This window comes from Haliaeetus leucocephalus, unplaced genomic scaffold (assembly GCF_000737465.1).
Source record: "Haliaeetus leucocephalus isolate CR32 unplaced genomic scaffold, Haliaeetus_leucocephalus-4.0 Scaffold155, whole genome shotgun sequence".
Taxonomy (NCBI): Eukaryota; Metazoa; Chordata; class Aves; order Accipitriformes; family Accipitridae; genus Haliaeetus; species Haliaeetus leucocephalus.
In genome coordinates this window covers 767,614-791,344 of record NW_010972591.1, presented here as the reverse complement: position 1 = coordinate 791,344, position 23,731 = coordinate 767,614, and the positions used below count along the sequence as shown (strand labels likewise).

The window sequence follows — 23,731 nt, the reverse complement described above, 5'->3', positions numbered from 1 at the left end:
ATCCATTATGTTTCTTTACTTTCTTTTGTTTAACATTGACTATCAGGGCAGCTTGCTTAAATATTCATCACTGCTGTTAGACCCAATCCCAGTAATGTGATTGAAACCTTAGCAGTTTCTCTAATATTGCAAAGACTTAACGATCCTAACTGCAGAGAAAATATCAAACATTATCAAATTATGTCAGTCTCTTTATGACTTTTCCATGTTGTACAATCTGGGAAACGTTGAGTAATTCAGAGGAGGCAACCTCAAATTTTCTGACATTTTAAAGTTAATGCTGCTTCTTGGAGGCACGCCAAGATAAAACATATCATCAGTAGTTACACGAGAATGGGTGTTTAACATATATCACTGGGAGAATTGTGGGATACTGGCAGAAAGTGGAGAGGTCACAGAATGCAAATCCAATTTCCAACTCACACTAAAGCTGTGTGAGGTAATAGATTTCAAAAACATGCTTTGTTAATTTTCTGTCTAGTTCTTCCAAGTTAGTAATTTATCTAGCTAATTATTTGTCTTGTGTCGTCAGTTTCTAAACATCTGTACAAGGGTTAGTTGGTATTAATGAACAATTAGCATTTGCTCATCGGTTGCAGAAGAAATGTTTTGTCTGTATCAGTTTACTTTGGTTTCCTTTAGAGATAGTAAAACATGGTCAAACATGTCTTGGGTCCTACATCAAAGGATTGTCAGCCCAAGAGTCCAGGACTCAAAACGTATTCATTGTATACAGTTTGTTAGTTTGCAGGATTTATAGCTAGGCTGTGTTTCACTTTATTAAGTAGATTGATCTGTTCATACTTCAGTCGCTCATTTTGCTAGCCAGTACGTTTTGCATTGTCACTTTGCCTGTTTGCCATCTGAAAGTAATTGATATGTATTGATTAGATATTAGTTCTTGATCACTGACCTGTTTCTTTCATGCAGTTCCAGGCAGTCAGGAATCTGTTAGCATTCTGGGGGTTGGTGGTTTTTGGTTGTTTGTTTTGTGGGTTTTTTTCAGCGGATTAGTTGATCAGTAATCTGGCAGTAGTAGCTTTTAGCTTTCAATTTCCATATTTTTGGATATAGACCACAGTATAAGCTAGTTAGTTTGTATCTGACCAAAACAATTTGAAGACTGTAAAACTGGTAAAAACTGAAGTGAGGAAGGTCAGTCATCTGTTCTTCTCACTGTTTTTGAAAAGGCATGTCATAGTTTTAATAACTTCAGGTACAACAGGACAGTTACTACCTTTAAGTGTACATTGTATTACCAAAGCTGACTTACAATTGACCTGATGTTTTAACAGTGTAAACAAAACACCAGTATGAAGATTTCTGTATTAGCCCTATGGATAGTAGTCTTTACTATTATTAGCATCATAATTTACATGGATCTGCCTACAAATGCAAGTTGTTTGGCTTTTTTTATCAGGTAGGAAAATGGGGGAAAATTACCCTGCATTTATCTGCTATTTCTAAAGCATTTTCTCAAATAGGACCAGGGAATATAGCATGTTTTCTTGTTCTTCACTCCTACATCTTTTTAAAATCAATCTTTTGTATCTGGTCTGAGGTTTTGCTGTTTTACAGGGAAAATGCAAAGCAGATTTTTGGCCTAGTCTTTACAAAAAAATTAATAAAATACCCAGTTGTCATTGCAGTGGAAAAGATGGCATTGTATATTTCAGTGTACATAGTTTGTGCAAAAAATCCAAAATGCACACATGTATGCACACACATGATTGTGCATACTTATCTGTATATAGCATGTTTACTTTCCAGGTTTAATATTGGACTCTTTTCCAGTATCACTCACTATTTCTTCTCCTCACTCTTCCTGAAATTTACCGGATATTGTGTATTTTTAATTTAATGAAGAAACTTAACTTTTGGGTTAGAATTTTTTTTAAATGCATAGAAGACAATTTTTGAAAGATTACTCCGATTATATTTTTAAGGATCTAATGTGCTTGAAAGTTTATTAGCAGGGAATAATAGCTGTATATAGGAAAGAAATCGATTGCCTTCACAGCTGTGTTAATTTTACTTTTTTTTTTTTCTGTGAACTACTCTGGTTTCAGATCTTCATTATGGTATGATAGAGGTGTGAGGCTTAAGTGTCTGTAGATGAAAGAAAAATCAATGAAAATATATCTTGGTCTCAAGGATAAAACCTCTAGCTTCTCTTGTGAATATCAAACTAATTTAGACACCAACTGGAGGAACTGGTGAGAGCTTTGGTGGATGCCTTTCCTCTGTTGGCTACTGTTCCCTAAGAAGCAAGTTAAAGAGTGTTATGGAAAGGAGGCAGAGCTCTACACATTCTAGGGAAAAAGGACTTTTAAAGTTAGGCCATTGAATAGCTAAACCATCCAGTCAATTTTGTTCCAATGCAAATGAACAGACAGGTTTGTATTTGTCAGGCAGTCAGATACTGGGACAAATTGTTGTCAGTTAATTGGATGTTATGAAAAGAAGCTGTAGTATGTTTTGGTTAAATTTAGTGGAGTTTTCTAGTTGACTTTCTTGCTTTTCAGCAAGGTGATCCAATGTAAAAACAAAAACTGCTTCCAATATTTAGAGGGCATCATGCTCTGTAACAAAAATTCTTCAAAAGTGGAGTTTACAGTAGACTAGAGAAATGCTTTCAGAATATTAGCTGTTATGAACAAAAGCAAAAAGAAAGAATGCACAACAGTTTGTGTAAAGATGAGAAAAAGAGTGAACTATAAAAACATATACAAATGAAAATGTATTTTCAAATGAGGGCAATATAATTCTGCTCAATATTAAAAAGAATTAAAGTTTGTTTCCAAGTTTCTCTTGAAAAGAAATTTTGAACAGTATATTAACTGTAAGTTAGGAAATTAAGTGGCATAGGCAAGTAAGAAGTATATATACAAAGCATTGGAAATAGTTTTAAAGTTTACATTGCCAGGCATTGCCACATTCAAAATTTCTAGCTGTTAACTGAGATTTTCATAAGGTTAATAGTGAAGTTATTTGGTTGATAACTGAAAAGATAGATGTATTACTGAAAAGAAAAAGCATGTTTCTTAATAACATCTTTATGATTAGGCTTCTATACTAAATAAACTTATTTTTAAGGTATTAATAGAGGGTAATTGTGAAAAGAGATATTGTTAGATTTTTGACAGAATACTTACAGTAGTCAATACAACAAATTTCAAAGCAAGAAAACTCTGTCACAGTGGAGCTTATTTTCATCAGTCCACTTGACTTAGGCAAGTTTGGTTTAATTAAATAATCTTATCCCTACCCTTCCACCCCCTTATCATGTTAATAACTTTCGTGCCATGGGCTCAGTTTTTCTGTCTCCTGAAATACACACTCTCAATTCCCTATAGAATCTAAATCAGCATTTGTCTCATTTCTTTTTTTTTTTGAAACCTTTTATCCAGTATTTTCATAGATCTGCTCCCATCACAATTTTTCTTCTCTTAAAGAAAACCAGCAAAAGGTGAGTGATTGTTGTTTCAAAGAATTTTAATATGATGGGTATATGTATCTTCCCATTAATCATAAGCCACCTGTGGAGCAAGCCTCGTGTTTTTCCCTGCTTCCAACTCCACTTATTTTTGAAATCTTATATGAAAACATGTCATATCTCTCTGAGGTATTCTTAAACCCACAAAATTTATTCCATTTCAGTGATGAACCCCCACCGAGTCAGATGCTTGACCAATCAGATAAATATTGTGCAATTTCCTGATGCTCACCAATTTAAATAAGTAATTTACATACATAAATATTTTTTCTGAAGTGCATACATTGTGTGTTACAGGAATCTCACTTTGCCACTGAGGTGGACAAGATTACTGTAAGTATATTGGATTTATTGGAATCAGAATCTAAATTCTGATTCTTCAAAAGCTGTAAATATGACTTACAAGAAGGGATACTTGAGATGCAGTTTCGTGTGTTTCAAATAAATTTTTCCACATAGTAGTATCCCCAGCTAATTTTTTGGCTCAATGTTTAAGTGGTGTTTTGAATAACCCTGAACACTGGGAAAGGAGTGCTGGATTATATGAGCAAAGGCTCAGTACTGTTTGAACCCAGCTGTGCAGCATCTGCTGTTGAGCTTGTTAGCGTATGGATGTTTAGAAGCACAGACAGGTCAGATGGGCAGTTATCTACAACCTGTATAGGCATATCTTAAAGGAATCTTTTTTTCTTTACTGCTGTGAGTTAAATAAGAAACAGTACTACAATTATAAGTTTCAATGAGTGTCTGGCATTATCATTGATCATTGAAAATGTAAAGACAGAAAGTGTTTCTGGAAGTATATGTAATATATGTGCGCTCTACAATAAAAGCATTTGTTCCTTCAGAGAAGCAGTTTTTCAAGCTTTTATTGTCAGTTCATTTTTATCATGCTTCTCCAGTTCATAGATCTTTTTTAGAGGATTTAGTACTTCTCCTAAACTTCTCTGAGAGAAAAATACAGGCCATAAACACAGGAGGAAAAATACTTCGAGAGGTCTTAGAAAGTTCTCATCAGTATAGGAAGCTCAGATGTTCAGTGAAGGGCCCTGGTACCCTATCTTGCCCTGTACCTCACATTATCATCTGTAGACTATGCCATGTGTAATCCAAAATTGTATCCAAAATAGCTGTTAGCTCTAAAGTATGCATAATAGAATAATTTGGCATGAAGCTCTTTGGTATATTTTTAATTAAATTTAATTATCTTGTAAACTAGAACTCGGATTATTAGTGAATTGTAATTGTCACAGAAATAAGTCCAAGTGTTTGTGTAATTGTTGATAGGTGAGTTTATTTCTGAAACAAGTTGGCAAATGGGAGGTAATTTAGAAATGAAAATTTAAAAGCAACTGAATAATTGCTATATGGGACTTGTTCCCATTCTTTCAAAGGAAGTTTTTGTAAATTGTGACAAGTACGTTTGAAGCTTCCTGCCCCCCCACACCACCCCCCCAAAATAAAAGCAAAAAAGGTAGCATCTAAAAGAAAACTTTCTGCTGCTTCTAGTTTTGTCCCCTTTTCATCCCCCAGGTCATGTGAAACATGCAAACACTGAAGAGGGTTTAGTGAAGGGCCACCAAGGTGATTAGAGTCTTGGGGAACGTGACCTGTGTAGAAATATTGATGGAGCTGGGTTTGTTAAACCTGAGGAGGGGAATCTGATCACAGTCTGCCTGAAAGGTAGCGGTAGAGAAGCTGTAGGTAGCTGTTTTCATGAGGGTACACAGGAACAGGGCAAAGGGCAACAGACTTGGGTTACTTCAGGGGGAATTCTGTCTCAATAGAACAATTCTTCACCATGAGAACAGTAAAACACTGGAATAAGTTGCCCAGAGGAGGGGAAATGGACTAGGCAGCTTGTGGTACTGCTAGTGATTTGTGGAGAATAATAGTCTTAGCTCCTCTAATCTGATCCATTCCTTGGAGAGAAGCAATGGTACTGTATTAATGGACTCAAGTTGAGGCAAGGGAGATTTAGCTTAGATATTAGGTAAATTTTTTTACTGAGAGGGTTGTCAAACATTGGAATGGGCTGCCCAGGGAGGTGGTTGAGTCACCATCCCTGGAGATATTAAAAAAGCGAGTGGACGGGATACTTCAGGACATGGTTTAGTGGGCATGGTTAATAGTTGGACTCGATGATCTTGAAGGTCTTTTCCAACCTAAATGATTCTATGATCCTATTAAGAAGGAAATGGGAAGGGAGGGCAATTCAGGAGAACGCGGTGCCTGAGCTTTTTCAGAGGAGGGATGTTGACAGATGGTTGGAGCGGAGGGGGAAGTACTGTGTAAATTTGAACGTAAGTATTGAGAAAGTTAGCTGAAAAGCTGAAGAAACCTGGGACAGAAAAGGGGTAAGTAAGGAGTGAAAAGGCAGTAGTATATGGGTTTGACATACACTTGGTATACTAAACAGTTTAAGTATCAAGTGTATTCATCATGCGTGATAAGGTTTGGATGGTGGGAGGACTGACAATGCAGGAGGTATTATACACCTCTAGGTGCTGAAGGTAGTGTAGTGTGGATAGTCTTGGATAATCTTGTCTGGTAGTGTGAATAGCCCTGGGTTACTGAAGCAAGAGAACTCTGAAAGCAATGGAGGAAGAAGGGTACATCAGGACATTCTTGAATGTTTTGTAGTTTAAATCCCCTGAAGAGGCTGGTGCCTCAAGACTGTTGTCTTAAATACTTGAGAGAAGAAGAGAAAGAAAAAAAAAAAAGTGAATTGTTTGGAGCATGTGTTACCACAGTTACTTGGTCATAAAATGGGCCATATAAACTCAGAGAGATAAAAGTCAATAACCTTTCTCCAAGTTGACCAAATTTTTTTGTTATTTTTCATTCTTTCAGGGAAGTGGGTTGTCTAAGTAGATGGATATTTCATTTGCCTTGGTAATCCATCAAAACAACATTGTGGTTGCTTTTCTTTTTCAGTATCATCATTTTCTCCAGAGAGGAAAGTTAGTTCTGTCCTTAGATTGTTCTGGATCACTCCATTAGCTGACTACTGCAATTGTCAACAAAATTTCTGTCTTAAGATGTTTTCTTCACTTTAGTCTATAAATGAAATTGAGGGCATCTCTGAAGTGTGACTGTCTTGTTTGATGTCTCTGTCAGATTACATTTTGCAGTATGATCTGGAAATTGTCAGAAAACCTGAATGTGTGCTTTAGTATGATATTAGTTTGTTTAGACCAATTATTACTGCTGCCAATACCTGTTTTTATATAGTGCTTAGATATCTGTAGAAGACAACCACTTTATAGAGAAGGGTTAATACCCTTATCCCTGGTTTAAGATGGGGAGCACCACTGAAGAAAAGGAAAGTTCCTTGCCCATAGTCACTCACAGAGTCAGTGGCAGAGCTAGGCTTAGAATCTGCATCTTCTTTAAGCAATTATTCAGTGATGGGTTCTTAAAAGTAGTGTGGTATTAGGAGGGGAGACTGTTTTGAATTAAATAAGACTAGTATTTTCTTTCTCATAAGAACATTGCATAACATATGAAAAATTTCGTCCCGATATGTGGAATTGTCTCTATCCAGATTTTTGTTATCCCTACTAAAGAAAATAGATTGCTTTCTGCCATTGTCTGTTTAGCCAGCTGTAAGCCCTATTGGACAGATTGCATGGTATGCTGATTAATGATATAGGCTGTGGGTGATTAGCCAACTGTGTAATGAGGTCCATAGCTTCCAGTGTATTACAGAAATGCCATTGATCAATACAACCACATAGTCTGTAGTATCTTCTGCAAAGTGAATTTAGACTAGTGGGGAAAAGTGGTATAGCCCCTGAATAGTTGCTGCAGAGCTACACAGCTGTGCTTGTTTTTAGAGGAGGATTAAATTTAATCTAAGGATTTGAAGGTTTGGTGGTTTGGGTTTTTTTTACTTTCGTATATTTCTTACTGTGATTATGGGCATCTCCCTACCCCCATTTTTCTTGCAGAATAAATCCAAAAGACTTAATATGCATGTGATAAATTTGGGAGATTGTATTTCTACATGTGCTTAAAGTGTTTCTTTTATATCCCACCATCCAAGGGCAGGAGGCAGAATAGCTTGATGAATTCTGACAAACAGCATGCTGTTTTATAAAATGTTACTAGATCAAGCTGTCAGATGTCAGAGACTGTATATGCTACTTTTGTAGCTGAATATACATTTTATTTATATATAATCAGCACTGGTTAAATAATTTCCTTTTTTAGAGAATGCTGAAAATACATAATATGTTTATGACTTTCATTTCACATTTTTAATGCAGTAATTCTGCTATAGGAATGGGTTTTTTCATACTGTGTCCTGAACAATCACCAGCATCGCTGCTTCGAGGCTATATAAATTCAGATTGTAGAGCAGAGTTGGTTCCTAATTTTTTTTTCTTATGAGTTTTTTCTACAGCAATGACATGAGGTAATTCATTTACTTATTATTACTATTCTATTAAAATTTCTGTAAATATCTCTTTCTAATTTATAGGTAGTAGCTCAATTCCAAATTTCTTTCACATCATGAAGCGGCAGTTTACTGAAACAGAGTGGGATGTAATCAAGTCTATGAGTAATGAATGGATGCAGCTGGATATGTTTCATCGGCACTGGGTAGTACCTTTTTTCCTATTTAAAGACTGCAGTGCTATAAACTGCACGTTCTCTTTTGATATATTTTGTTATTATTTTCATTATGGTAAAACTGTATACTTTTTATAGTTACATGTTCATGTGGAGATAATATTTTAATTGGTTTTATATTTTAGTGATTTTTTTTAACATCAGAATAATTTTGAGAACCATAGTACAGCTCACATTTCTAGAAGGATTTATGATTAGTTTTAAACACATAACCCAAACAAGGTGCCACCTGGTAATTCCAGTTGCATGTTCATTATAATGCAGCAAGTTAGGCTAGGTATTTAACAATGCTGATTAACTTTTTCTCTTGATAATTGCATCAGTCTACCCTCACATTTACAATAGTATAAGTCTTAAATTTATTTGGTCTACAGTGTCTGCTTAGAAGTAATGTTTATAGAACAGTTTGAAAACAGCCAGTATTAATAAAATGCATTTATTCTGTGTTTCAGGCCTTAAAGGAAAGCTTCTTAAAGGCTATTGGAGTCGGAATTGGCTTTAACTTGCAAAGAATTGAATTTAATGTGTCCCCATTGCAACTGGAAATAGGGAAGGTGTATAAGGAGACAAAAATGCTTCTGGATGGAGATAAAGAAGAAGAGTGGACATTTGAGGTAAGAACTATTCAAATTCATTTTTTCAATAATAGTATATGGGTATACTATGGGATAAACAGTCTCAACACTATGGTTGCATTGCACATGTGATTTTTTTTAATTGCAGCTTCACACCTTTATTCTGTATAACCACATTGAACATACATCAGTCAAAACTTAGGATATAAATCCACGGCATTTTAAAGTACTTTTGATGATTGCAAAAACACCCCATAGATTTATTCATTATAATGTTTTTTAATTTTTTCTGTTCCTAGGGTATATTTCTTGCACTCTATGAAATTCATCCTAGGGTGTGCAGGAAGTTCACTTGAAGCATTTTCAGACCTGACTTCTGAACAGTGTCTAAGATTTTAAAGTTCTTCATCAGTTGGTCTAGAATGGGACTAGCAATTAACTAACCCCATTAGTTAGTGTTTATGTTAAATATTTGAAATGGAGGAGGTGTCTTCAGCTCCTTTGGGTTTCTTACTTCTTGTCCATAAAAGCTGGTAGAAACGTGCTTTTGTGGGTTTGAAGTTACAGTGTGCTAATTGGCTGCTGTCTGTGGGAATGGAGAGATGCAAAAAACTTGCCTTTGCTTGACTGGAACGTTAGTTTAGGCTTAATCTTCTGGGTGTTGAGTGTGGGGGTTTTGTTTGTTTTTCCTTCTTGAAAGTTATTGAGACTTATCACTAACATATCTATCTTGTTAGATTTGGTAGGAAATGATCAAAAGCATCTAATGGAGTTTGAAGGGTGTATAGAGAAAGAACTGATGAGGACATGGTTTAGTGGTGGACTTGGTAGTGTTAGGTTAATGATTGGACTTCATGATCTGAAGACTCTTTTCCAACCTAAATGATTCTATGATTCTATGCAATGATCTCAAATTATTTAATTACCCAGAGAAACCAAGCTTTAAAAAAAAAAAAAAAAAAAAAAAATCACAATACTATTTCTCTGCACCCCAGAGGCATTTTCATTCAACCACTTAAAACAAAGGAGAAATGCAAAGACATTGACTTTAAAATTGTCTGTAAAGGACACCTTGTTCCAGTCTGCCGCAAATTTGTGCAGCTGGTGTATAGCTGACTAGCAATTCAAAGAATACATACTTTGCAATTTCACAAAACAGTCAACTGCACTTTTCAGTAAGAGTATTCAGTTTCCAATATGCATTTACATTTTGAAAATATGTACATTGCTGGAGACAACTGTTCCAGTAGATCTTCTCTAAATGACAAATTTCTGCTGTATGCTCATTTTGTGTAGTGTACAAACTACATGTATGGTACACACGTAGTAAAAAAGAATTAATGGACTAGTAAGATTTAACTTGTAGCATAAGTTGACCTCTTCACAGTTTATTCCTATCAGCATTTCTAGCCACATTTGGTTTTAGTGTTATTTTAAAAGTCTACCCATACTAAATCAGCCCTCTTACTGGTATTGCCATACTCTCTAGGGACTGAGTATGTAATGAAGTTCACTAGCTGGAGTTATAGACTGGCAAAAGAAAGTCTTGGGAAAGACTATGATGCATCTGGTAATAGAATGCTTTCTGTATTAATACTAACAGTGTACCACTGTCAAGGAAGCATCTACCTCTTCCGATTGACTTCTGGAACTCCTATTTTTGGTATTTGATATGCCTGTGGTTGGTTGAATAAAACAGCCTGAAGATGATGATGTAGACAGCTCCCTGTATTACTTAAATGCTTTATAATTATTTGATTTTTTCCTTATTACTTAGTAATTACTGCTAGAAGTTCAATTTAATTTTTGTCTGAGGAACGTGTCCCCTTCCATGCTTGCCCTCCTGCTTCCCAAGAGCACAGCCTTATAACAATGCAGACTGTAGTACTTTAAAGAAAGGATTTGTTATCAAGTTTCATTTAAATACAAGCTCAATTGGGATATAATTTCATTTAAATATCAACATTTATCAAAATGAAATTGGAAAAAAACAACTAGTTTTTCATTTACCAATCCCCAGCGTAAAATTAAGCATCTCTTTCCTTTTTTGTCTTCTCCCAAGTTTCTTTTAATTTTGTGCCCATTTTCGTACTTACAAAAGTCTTTTTTCCTTTCCTTATTTGCCCTTGAGCCAAACTCTTGAAACGACCTGTTAACTGAAAACACTAATTTTGAGAAATCTGGAAGAGTCACCCCAGAGGGGTCATTAAGAATCACCTGTAAGACTGCATATTACTGGTATAGTATTTTCCTAGTGTTTCCTGCTGTGCTGAGTTTGCTTGAGTGAACATTTTCTATCAAATAAAAAAAATACAATAACCTCACTTCTATTTTTCAGATCTGCCTATATCTTTGTGATAGGAGATGATCAAAGAGAGCAAGGCTGTTTAAAACCCAATTATCACATATTTTGGATTGTCTTGTTTAAAAGAGAATCTAACTTACCAAAAACAGAAAAGAGAAATAAAGGGGATTTTACCCATTTAAAATATTCTGAAATGTCCTTCAGAAAGTATCATGTAATGTGAAAAAAAGCAACTTAAAAGCATAAAGACTAGAAAAAGATCTACCATCTTATTACACTTGTCGTGACAAAAAGGTCAAGTGAAGTACTAGTGAATCAGAGCAACTCAAAGCTGGCACTGTTCAGATACCCTGTAACTGTTCACAAGAGCAAAGTCCATTCATATTGGAGATATATTTTCTGTGAACATTAAAAAAAAAAATTCTGTTATTTTGTTGTAAATACCAAATGAACTACCTTGTTGTGTAGTTGCTGTCCCTTTACCAAGGGTTTAGTTGGGGGGTTTTTTTTGGTTTGGTTTTTTTCCTCAAAGTGTCTTTCCCCTCCTCTGCTCCTCAGACATTTTTGAGGTTAGACAGAAGGCAGTAGCTCAGAAACAGCCTGTTTGATTTTGATGGAACGGTTTAGCTTTAGGCACTTGTTTTCATACAGTACTCTAGAGGTTGCTACTCAGATTCCCTCCAACTATTTTGGAAGGAGTAGGAGAAAAAATACAGTAAAACTTCATTTAAAACCATAACTTTAATTTTAAGGTATGTCTGCTATGTGTGTTAAGTATGCTTTATTCACATAGGCAGTGCACACTTCACTCATTTTAAAAAGGTAAATTTGTTTAGTAATAATTAAAAGTTTACAAGCCCAGTGAAAAGTGATACAGTATTTGTGTCAGGGTGTTAATTTAGGATGGAGTCATTATTCTGATGATTATTATGAGTAATTCTATATGCTCCATTTACTTCCTTTGAAGAAAATAAACTTACAGAATGAAGTACTAATTAATTTTAATAAAGTGAAAGAAGTTGATTGATAACAATTATGGCAAGTTTTATAATTTAAAGAGGTAAGAATAAGTTTATAATATATACATATAATCTCTGTAGCAGATCTGATAGGTGGAAAAAAAATCCTAATTACTGATTTGCAAAATGGGAAGTGTATTCGTGATTCTTTCCTTATTGGTCCCAGTTTTGTACAGTTAGTCAGGAAGAATGACTAGATAGCACTTATTGGCATCTATATTGAAGAAAAATCTTACATGAGATATAAGACACTTCTGTTTTGGTCCCTACCTCAATTTTATAAACTGGTTGTATCCAAAGGAAGCACCCAATTTATCCTAAACCTTATTCAGCGATTAAGAATCATCTGGCATCACTGCTGCTACACAAATAATTGTTTGCCTTTTTTCACAACAAATATTTGCTTGTTTTCTCTATAAGCAAGCACATTACTTCCAGAATATGAATTTCAAACTGAGATTACCTGAGTCAATTTGAAATACATTTAGTAATTGGTGTTGATGTGCAGCTGTAATGGAGTCTTTCATCCTCAGTAAAAGAAGTTAATCCTTTTTGTATTGTCAGGAATAAATAGGAATGAAAACTTCTAAGACTAGCTAATCCAACTGGATTCATACAGGAATCGGTTCTGCTGGCTGGGAAGGTACAGTTTCCTCATAACCTGTCTGTTGTTGAGGGAATCCAGAATGATTTGAATCCCAAACACATCATTTTGCTGAGACTTTAAAATGAGTTCATTGTAAGTTTCAGTGTGCCTGTAGCTTGAACAGCTCTAGTAACACTTTTGTTTTTCTCTGCGCAGAACCAATTTTGATCCATTATATGTTTTCTGGTTTATAGAGAAGAATCTTAACAAAACAAAGGCAAAGGAATTCCTCCTTTACCTCAGAGGAAATCCTGTACAGTTGTCCTCTTTCTCTTTTTGTTTAATCATCTATTTCAAAAGTTGGATTTATTTAATAAGCCGGTATAGCAGTATCTCCAGATGAATAGGGGAGCAAGCTGATTTGCTGTTTTTTATGGTTTCTGTATGTTTCATTAACTCCATACCTTAAAGTTTTTGCTGGCCACTAGTAGGATCTCCTTCCCTTCTGCATTTGTTTTGGATTTACATTTCTCTGAAGCAGCAAAGATAAGATGAAGGGCATAGTTTGTTATGTTTTATTGTAAGATGCTGAAACCTCTTTTGTGGTCACAGAGGATATGTGAAGTAAACGAGTTGGAACCTTCTGAATTCGTTATCCATTGGGCAGGGTCTCTGGAGGGGAATGGTCCCTATTATCTAAAGAGTAAATGCAGCTTTGAGCTGACAAAAAATTATTTAATTAACAATATGTAAAAGATTTTATCTATAATATGTTTATGGTTGCACAAACAAGAAGTAATGCATAAATTCACTTCACGAAAAGAAATTTCTGTGCATTTAGCTTAAAGCTGTAACACAGTTGTTGGCAGACTTCTGACTACAGATATAGGCCACTGCTGAATGGCCTGTGCTCTGTCCCCTGTTCTCATCAGTCTTTAACCTCTTGAACGTGCAAAGAATGAAGAAGGGGGAAATGAAGTGATGAAAAACTGGATGTAGTCATTTTTCTCTCTAGACAAATACAAAACACTGCCACCCTAGAACTATATAAATTGTTTAGCAAGACTTGATCAAACATCTAATTTTCATAGTCTTTTTTATTTTTGAGGAAGTTATAGAAATGTGTGTCATGTGTACAAATGGTTAGATTTCGTCAAACTTGAGGTAGCATTCTTTATGCTTGACTTATTTTCAATCTTGTACACTAGTAATGGAATGCAAAACCTAGTAAAATACTTTGTAGTACTTATACCTATAGCTCTTGCAGTCGTGGGAAATATGCCTTACACTGCAGATTTGTTAGTGCTTCTCAAGTGCATGAAATATTTCTCCTAATCTAGACAGAATTTAAATAGTCATTTTCTTACTGGTGCTTTGCAGAAAGGTAAAACAACGAGAGCTTGATGTTTTGTTTTTAAGTAGGTGAGAGTGACGAACTTCACTGCTGAATCTGTCAAATAAGGACAGTTTTGGTGCTGAAGAGATCAAAGTAAAAACAGTTCTACTCCCAGACCAGCCCCTATCTGCCAAGACACCCACATCTTTGCCAGTAGAGTCCCCCAGTCTTATAGTTGTACTGCTGCTACACATGGCTAGAGCAGCTGCTGTCTTGGCTGAGCTGGATTGAGTAGATCTGAGCTGAGCATCTTGGACTCTTTTTTTTTTTTTTTTTTTTAAAATAAAAGGCTGTTTGGGAATCACAAAAATGGTATCCTTGTAACCGAAATCTTTGAAAATCCTATCTAGTAGATGAACTGTAGAGAAGCCTAATGCAGACTGACAGCATTGTTTTAAAAGACATTTTGCTTAGATTAAAAGGAAAATAAAGAAGCAACCAACAACCTGTCAGAGGAAATAGGATATCATGATGCTTTCTTTATACTATAATATAGTGCAGTTAGAGTATTTCCCAAGGAAGTGGAAATTGGAGGTTCAATCATACCTCCCAGGAGAATATCCAGACTACTAGGTGATTTTCAGATTAATGGTGATACATAAATTGTTCATTTTTCTAGGTAAAATTCTTGTTATTCTTGATTTCCATTTCAGAAAGTTTGGGAAATAATGTGAAAATTTGGGAGTAAAGAAACAAGGAAAACATTATTTCTCCCCCCCTATATATATTAAAAAAAAAAAAGCCAACAGGATTACGATTTGACTACCAAATAAACATTTTTCAGAAACCGTATATAAGGTGTTTTTTTCCGAAATGAATTGTTTAGGATGAATTCTTAGTCTTTCTAGGGGAAAACAGTTTTAAACAAAACTATTAAGTAGATAAACAATATTACTAAATGTATATTTATATATCTAAAAGTGTTTTTGGAGGAAGATTGGTTCATATTTACACAGAGCAATGCTCAGACTGCTATGTCAGAAATTTGAAGTTGTGATCTTACATGCTGTCTGAAGCCAAGAGTGAGAGAATCACTGGTTTAAGTTTACACTTATATCATTGTTTTTCAGAATACCTCCCAGAAGTTCACAGTTGATCTCATTGGAAAACAGATAGCTAAGATTGGTTACATGGCTTATGACTTAGAAGGGACTGGTAAAGGAATGCTAAGGTCACAAACTTGAATATAAATATCTAGAAATGGGTGAGATGATGGTGACCTATAGTAACCAGTTCAGCCCTGCTAACTTTTTAATGTATCTGCATCCTTGAGCTCTCCAACAAAACTGCTAAAAAGGACTGTTGCTTTTTGAATGTCATTGTTTTAAAGTATTTTAAATGATGTTCTGCTATTGTTCTAAACCATGTTCTAAGCATTTATATAGTCTTTGCTGGAAACAGTAAAGAAAATGCATTTACATTGCCATTTTTCATCTTTACTAGGAAACTCGGTTAGATGACAATCATCATGTTGCAGTGGCTCTCGGCAAACAGGAGGGATTTGGACAGAAGCATTCTGATGTAAGAAATTATGAAACGTTTTCAGGTCTTGGTAACTAATCACTTGAACATAAACTTGGTCTGATGCTGTAGCTAAAAGTGTGTTATCTCAGATGTAGGGCCAAGAAGAAAGATTATCTTAACCACAGTATTAACCAGATTGTTACTGAACTGTTACCTCTAGTTCTGTTGTGACTATTTCAGGAAAGGTCTGGGAAGGAAAAATGGTTTCAGAGGACAGCAACAGACAATGTCAAATTTGGAATGTATGTGTTACAGTGTTCAGTGTGTTCATTCAGGAGAAGATTAAGTGATTTTTGTCACAGCCTGCTAGTACTCGTGGGAAAGATGGTTTTCACAGAGGGAAATGGAGACAGTTGAACCAATCTGGACTGTTAAACTAGTATGGCATCTCACCAAGTTGATTTTAATCAGGAACTGTCAGTGCATGTATCCCAGAGCAGATCCATCTCTCAAACACCATTATGACAAGATAACCCTTGAGACACAAGCAACAACAACCAACAGATGGGAAGAACAGCAGTGTTAGTCTTCATTCCATGTGGTGTCTATATTGAGAGAAGCAACAAAGCTACTTAAAAGCTTTTCAGGTTTTTCTGTGTAATTTAACAAAGACTTGGGTCATGCAAATAGCAATAAAAGTCAAATTTCAGGCAGACTGGCAAGTTGTAGCTGAAATAGCCAGACAGTCAGCAAAGGAAAGTGTGACAAATTGCCAGGTTTGTCTGTGGTGGTGTAGTTGCTCACAAGAAAATGGGTTAGTTGTTTTCTGTTATTTAGATATAAAGATTCTGCCAGGAACTGGAAAAAAAATAATTAGTATATGAATGGATAAAACGATGAAAGTGGTCATGCACACATCTATCACGGTCATAAAGTCTGAGTCTGTGTTCATGGATAATGCAGAGAGGCAGACCTTTTGACTAGTATTGGTTAAATTAAAAAAAGAGGTTTAAACCACCTTTGAGGATTTACTGTGTTAAATCAGTGCTCAAATACTCTTTAAGAAAATATGTGCATTCTGTTTGATAGGTTGTACTTAAGTTCCCAGTGGGGCTACATATCATCCTTCCTACAGGAGTACTGATAAATGTCAGTCTGAAGTGAAAAGAAGGTTGCTATTATTTTTAAAGACAATTACCTAAGTATTCTACAAAAGTCCAGGATTTTTAAGTATTGACCTTCACCATCACTGTCACACACCTTAAAATTATCATAGAAAGAATAGGCATGGTATCAAGAGTTACAATGAAAAGTCTTTGAATCAAGAGAAGTCTCAAAGGCATACTTGTCCACTGATTAAATTTGTGATGACCTAAATTTCATTAGCTCAATTCACTGAAAAAAGGTCATTTTAAATAGGACAAGTGAGCATTCTGTGACTCCCTGTCCTGGTTTCAGCTGGGATAGAGTTAATTGTCTTCCTAGTAGCTGGTACCGTGCTATGTTTTGAGTTAGGTATGAGAAGAATGTTGGTAACACTGATGTTTTCAGTTGTTGCTAAGTAGTGTTTAGTCTAAAGTCAAGGATTTTTCAGCTTCTCATGCCCAGCCAGCGGGAAAGCTGGAGGGGCACAAGAAGTTGGCACAGGACACAGCCAGGGCAGCTGACCCAAAGTGGCCAACGGTGTATTCCATACCATGTGACGTCCCATCTAGTATAGAAACTGGAGGGACTGGGGGTGGAGGGATCGCCGCTCGGGGACTAGCTGGGTGTTGGTCAGCGGGTGGTGAGCAATTGCACTGCACATCATTTGTACATTCCAATCCTTTTATTATTGCTGTTGTCATTTTATCAGTGTTATCATTATCATTATTAGTTTCTTCTTTTCTGTTCTATTAAACCGTTCGTATCTCAACCCATGAGTTTTACTACTTTTCCCGATTTTCTCCCCCATTCCACTGGGTAGAGGGGGCAGTGAGTGAGCAGCTCGTTGGTGCTTAGTTGCTGGCTGGGGTTAAATCACGACACTCCCCAATATGGAAATGAAGTGAAAATTTCTGTACTATTGCATTGTGCCTTTTCAGGACTCCTTCTAACAGGAATGTGGAGGAAATGAAAGTGGCCTTCTCTCTAACAGAACTGTAAAAAAGGATTCTATGTATTGCTAGATGCGTTGAGAGGAAAAGGTGTTCTTCATCTTAATTTAAGAAAATTAAGTGTGTAGACATTATGCAATTGCTTCAGGATGTCAGTGCTTGTTTCTGTTCCCTCTCCGCTATCACAGGAGTAATTCATTATGTCCTGTTTGCAGAACATGTACTTTCAGTTAACTTTCTTCCCAACCTGATAGCAAGTACCTACAAGTCACAGGAAAGACCAATTGTTACTTTGAAGTACTGTAATTTAAATTCTCTAGAGTCAAAACTCTTAACAAAATGTCTGCTAGTGATTGCTATATGCTTGAAGAGACAGAACATTTATCTGCACCGTTACCTAGATCTAGACAGTTATCTGAGGCAGATTTCAATGAAAGATGGCTGAGTTTATAATTCTTTATAATTCCTATGTGGGCTATAAAATATCTTTTCATCTATCACTTGCTAAATTTCACAGGACTTGTGATGAATTCAGTCAGAGCACACCTGTCTTCAGACAAGCATGTGCTGAAGTTCAAATGAGATCTGTTAACAGTCTTCTTAGCTCTGAGGCTTAGTTCATACTTAGTATGCATCTGTGATGTCACTCGCATGGCTCTAGGCACAGTTCCTGCAGCTTTACCTCATCTCCAAAATGCCAGATGAACAGGAATGTCTCAATACCATGTCCCTTGTGCAAGGATATAAAGTGACAGGCAGCTTAATTAACTTTTGCTTTCAGTCTGCATTGGGCAACTTTGAGTTTTGCTGTGCTGTTACAACAAACACGAATCATTTTGTTGTCTCTCCATTTATTCCTAACAGTAGCTTACTGCTCAAATGCTGAAGCAGAGAATAGATATTTTTTCTCTTTTACCTATTTACTAACCTACCTTCATTGATGTGACAGGAAGGGATAACAGAATCTACAAAAAGGGCCTCAGATGGGGCCACCTCCAGCGCTTGCGTGTAAGCAAGCAAGTACCTACAAGGCACCATTATGGACAAATACCCCAAACCCTCTCCAGGAACTCAGCATGCTGGGGTGCCTCTCTAAAGTGCCTATACACTGGTGCACACAGTATGGGGAATAAACATGATGAGTTAAGAGATCTGTGTGCAGTTGCAGGGCTACAGTCTTGTTGGCATCATGGAGATGTGTTGGGATGGCTCCCATGGCTGGAGTGTTGCGATTAAGGGGTACAGAAAAGATAGGCAGGGAAGATGCAGAGGGTGAGTTGCCACTTACGTGAGAAAGCAGCTGGAGTGCATGGAGCTCTTCCTGGGGATGGATGAGGAGCCAGCTAAGAGTTTATGGGTTAGGTTTAAAGAGAGGACAGGTCAAGGTGACTTTATAGTGAGTGTCTGCTGTATGCCACCTGACCAGAAAGAACAAGTGGATGAAGTCTTCTACAGACAGATAGGAGCAGCCTCATGTTCACAGGCCCTGGTCATCATGGGGGACTTCAAGCACCCCAGTATCTGCTGGTGCGACAACACAGCAGGACATAAGCAATCCAGGAAGTTCCTGGAGTCCATTGATGACAACTTCCTTCTCCAGATGATAGAGGAGCCAATGAGGAAAGGCATTGTGCTGGACCTCCTACTCACCAACAAGGAGGGGCTTGTTGGGGATGTGAAGGTCAAAGGCAGCCTTGGCTGCAGTGAGCATGAGATTGTGGAGTTCAGGATCCTTGGGGCAGGGAGGAGACCTCACAACCCTGGACTTGGGGAGACCAGACTTTGGCCTCCTGAAAGATTTTCTAGGAAGAGTCCTGTGGGATAAGGTGCTGGAGCATGTCCAAAGGTGAGCAAGAAAGCTACAGCACAAGTCTTATGAGGAGCGGCTGAGGGAACTGGGGTTGTTTAGTCTGGAGAAAAGGGGGCTGAGAGGAGACCTTATTGCTCTCTACAACTGCCTGAAAGGAGGTTGTAGCGAGGTGGGGGTCAGTCTCTTCTCCCAAGTAACAAGTGGTAAGATGAGAGGAAATGGCCTCAAGTTGTGCCAGGGAAGGTTTAGATTGGATATTAGAAAAAATTTCTTCACCGAAAGGGCTATCACGCATTGGAACAGGCTGCCTAGAGAATTGGTGGAGTCACCATCCCTGGAGGTATTGAAAAGACGTGTAGATGTGGCACTTAGGGACATGGTTTAGTGGTGCACTTGGCAGTGTTAGGTTAATGATTGGACTCGATGATCTTAAAGGTCCTTTCCAACCTAAATGATTCTATGGTAAAGCCTCAGAGGGAAGCAGGGCCCAAGAAAGCTGCTTAATATTCAAGGATCACCTCCTCCAAGCTCAAAAGAGTTCCATCCCAATGAATATGAAGTCGGGAAAAAATGCCAGGAGGCCTGTGTGGATAGACAAAGAGCTTCTAGCCAAACTCAAACACAAAAAGGCAGCATACAGAGGATGGGTAACCTGTGTGGAATACAGAAACATTGTCTGAGCATCCAGGGACAAAGTTAGGAAAGCTAAAGCCCAGATGGAATTGAATCTGACCAGGGATGTCCAAGGCAACAAGAAGAGCATCTATAAGTGCATAGGAAACAAAGGGAAAATGTGAACCCTTTGCTCGATGAGACAGAGGCCCTGAGTACCAGGACGTGGAAAAGGCTGAGGTGCTGAGTGCTACCTTTGCTTCAGTCTTTATTAGCAGGACTGGCCTTCAGGAATCCCAGGTCCCAGAGACCAGAGGGGAAGGAGCAAGGAAGTTGTATGTACCCCTGTTGGAAGAGGAACAGGTCAGGGAATACTTAAGTAAACTGGACGTACATAAGTCCTTGAGCCCTTATGGGATGCAGCCACAGTGCTGAGGGAGCTGGCAGATGCCATTGTGAGGCCACTCTCAATAATCTTTGGTTGATCATGGTGACTGGGAGAAGTGCCTGGAGACTGGAGGAAAGCAAATGTCACTATCTTCAAGGAGGACCCAAGGAATTACAGGCCTGTCATCTTGATGTCTGGAAAGGTGGCAGAGCAGCTAATTCTGGAAACCATTTCCAGGCACATCAAGGACAAAGGAAATCATCAGGACTAGTTAGCATAGCTTCACCAAGAGCAAGTCATGCTTGACCAGCTTGGTAAACTTCTAGAATGAAATGACTGGCCTGCTAGAGGAGGGGAGAGCAGTGGATATTGTCTACCTGGACTTCAGTACCTTCTACCTCTGACACTGTCTCTCATAAGATCCTCCTAGAGAAACTGTTGATGCACGTACTGGATAAGCAGGCAGTGAGGTGCACTGAAAACTGCCTGAATGGTTGGGCCCAGAGTGTGGTGATCAGTGTCACAAAGTCTGGTTGGAGGCCAGTAGCGCTGTTCCGCAGGGGTCAAACCTAGGTCCAGTCCCATTTAACGTCTTCATTAATGATCTGTATGATGGGTCAGTGTACCCTCAGTAAGTTTGCTGGTGATGCAAACCTGGGAGGAGTGGCTGATATGCCAGGGGGTCACGCTGCCATCCAGAGAGACCTTGACAGGTTGGAGAAGTGGGCCAACAGGAACCTCATGAAGTTTAACAAAGAGAAGTGCAAAGTCCTGAACCTGCTGAGAAACAACCCAAGGCACCAGTATATGCAGATGGCCACCCAGCTGGAAAGCAGCTTTGCAGAAAAGGCATAGGGGGTCCTAGTGGACACCAGGTTGAACATGAACCAGCAATGACCCTTTGCAGCAAAGAAGGCTAATGGTATCCTGGGCTGCATTAAAGTATTAGCAGCAGGTCAAGAAAGGTGATTCTTCCCCTTTACTCAGCATTGGTGAGGCCACATCTGGAGAACCGTGTCCAGTTCTGGGCTCCTCAGTATGAGAGACATGGACATACTGGAGAGAGTCTAGCGAAGAGCCACAAATATGATGAAGGGACTGGAGCATCTCTCCTGTGAGGAAGGGTTGAGAGAGCTGGGACTGTTCAGCCTGGAGAAGAGAAAGCTCAGTGGGATCTTAGTAATGTATCTAAATACCTGAAGGGAGGGTGCAAATTGGACAGCCAGGCTCTTTTCATTGGTGCCTGGTTACAGGAGCAGAGGCAGCGGACACAAGCTGAAACACAGGAGGGTCCCTCTGGACATTAGGAAACACTTTTTTTTCTACTGTGAGGATGACCAAGATTACCCAGGGAGGTTGTAGAGTCTCTGTCCTTGGTGAAACTCGAAAGGTATTTGGATGTGGTCCTGGGCAACTGGCTCTAGGTGGCTGTGCTTGAGCAGGGGGTTTGGGCAAGAGGACCTCCAGAGGTCCCTTCCAGTCTCAGCCTTTCTGTGATTACCAGACATGAGTATTCACTCCCCAAGCAGTTAACAGTACCTTAGCCAGCATCAGAAACATGTCAATTTGTGTGATGTATGGAATAACCCCACTGCAGAGTAGGCCTGCTGAATTCTGTCAAATATTAAATATTAAGAATATGTTGCTTGAGCAAATGCCGAACTTAGATCAGCTATATTCATGTTCGATTCATACAGCTGTACTATTTGTCCTGCTGTTTGGAAAGAGTTATACTTACAGATAGCATACAGCAGGTTGCACAGTAACATGTGCTCAAAAAAACAAACCTTTTTTTAATTTGAAATGTGATTTTTTTTCTTGAAGTGATGGAACTAATGCAGAGACCATGACACGCTCACCTCCAGTATCTCACTCTGTACTTAATCTGGATTTAACACTGGGAATAGTGGGTTGATTGTGACCACTTTTGCCCTGAAATAGCATGAGTTTGAGAGAGCAAACACAACTCCAGTGATTGCTGGTATTGAAAAGAGTATGAACAGGCACACCTCTAGTGGAATAAATCCTCATGCTACCATCTCAAATAATCTTGTCTGCTGGAGAATGAAGTACAGTTTGTTTGTTGGTGGGTTTTTTTCTTCCTTCTTTTCTGGACTTAAACACTCATTATGTGGTATTTGCAGCATTCTCTATCCCTCATTCTTTCCCTTTTCTGCACTGAGTTTCAAAGAAAAAATTGCTTTTTCTGTGTGGTCTGTTACATGTTTCTGTTAGTTACTGTATAGCCTAAATTAGGGATAGTGACATTTGTCTCAACTGGAATATTTTCTTTCTGCTTCAGTGGGCAATGTGTAGTTTAAACTGGACGGGGAATACTGCAGGAAGAAAATGGAGATTTATTGATTCATGTAATACTAATACGTATTTTTCCTTAGGTATGTTCCATGGAGCCTAACCAACCACAGTTTATAGTACTGACTTTTGAAGATTTAGTTGCATCGGGTATTCCAGTCACACCTGAGGATTCTGCATATTGGGATAATTTTTGTTCTAAGCAGGAGAGTCCAGTGACACAGAATTCACATTCAAGATCAGAATGCTTATAAGAAAAAGAAAATTGTCAAAGTTTTTATGCTCATACTCTACATAATTCAGCATGTGGGAATAAGTGCACATGTGTAAATAAAACATGCCTTTCCTTATTTAAACTAACAGTATGATTTTCACCTTTTTAAAATTGACATTCTTTATCAATATCTTAAGGAAGATGCGTGTTTCCTCACTGAAGGAATTCTGAGTGAAAAGTCTAAGCTGGCCGCATGCTTTTTTGCTTTTCCATGCCTGTGGTTCTTACACTTCAGTAATGACCCATGCTAGGAACAGGGAGCAGAGCTACAATAATGTTGTCGATTAGTCAACAAGTGTTTAATATATAAAAATGTGTTTCAATACTTCATTTATGCTGAAGCTTAAATTATGATGCTGCCTTTTCTCTTACAAAAATAATAGGTTTACTCTCGGGTGGCTGAATAAAGCCAGAAGAATTGGTACAAATCTTTTTGCTGTTGCTGTGTGGTGCAAGTGTTTGTACAACACTTTGTGTAATAGCAGAACGAAGAAGTCTGAATCTTAGTATCCTGGAACTACATCAGTGCAAAACTAGTTTGAGGCAGGGAATTATAAGTATTTCATATCCTTTTCACTTACAATCTTTGTTAATTAAAGCTTCCTGTATGTAACTTAGGAATTAATTTTTAACAGTTCTTTTCGTATTTTTTCCCTCAGCAACAGATATGAGCCAAACAGCAGTTCAGTTTTCCTAGACTTGCATTTACATCTGTACTGTCCTAGACACTAAGTTATGAGGGGCGGGGGGGGGGGGGGG

The 23,731-nt window shown here is 37.8% G+C and overlaps 1 protein-coding gene across 3 annotated transcripts in view; it reads left to right on the top strand.

The window, feature by feature from the left end:
- The window catches only part of AASDHPPT (aminoadipate-semialdehyde dehydrogenase-phosphopantetheinyl transferase), a 48,415-nt gene that overhangs the window by 12,908 nt on the left and 11,776 nt on the right, over nucleotides 1-23,731 (top strand). The window contains exons 3-6 of one of the 3 annotated variants that reach the window (XM_010562104.1): nucleotides 7,983-8,104; nucleotides 8,587-8,748; nucleotides 15,459-15,536; nucleotides 22,782-23,687. In XM_010562104.1, the coding sequence (XP_010560406.1) occupies nucleotides 7,983-8,104; nucleotides 8,587-8,748; nucleotides 15,459-15,536; nucleotides 22,782-22,952 (533 nt within the window). In that variant the 3' untranslated portion in view covers nucleotides 22,953-23,687. Of the gene's footprint in view, nucleotides 1-7,982; nucleotides 8,105-8,586; nucleotides 8,749-15,458; nucleotides 15,537-18,092; nucleotides 18,406-22,781; nucleotides 23,688-23,731 lie in introns of those variants that run through there. The other 2 variants (XM_010562106.1, XM_010562105.1) reach the window with 2 other exon arrangements.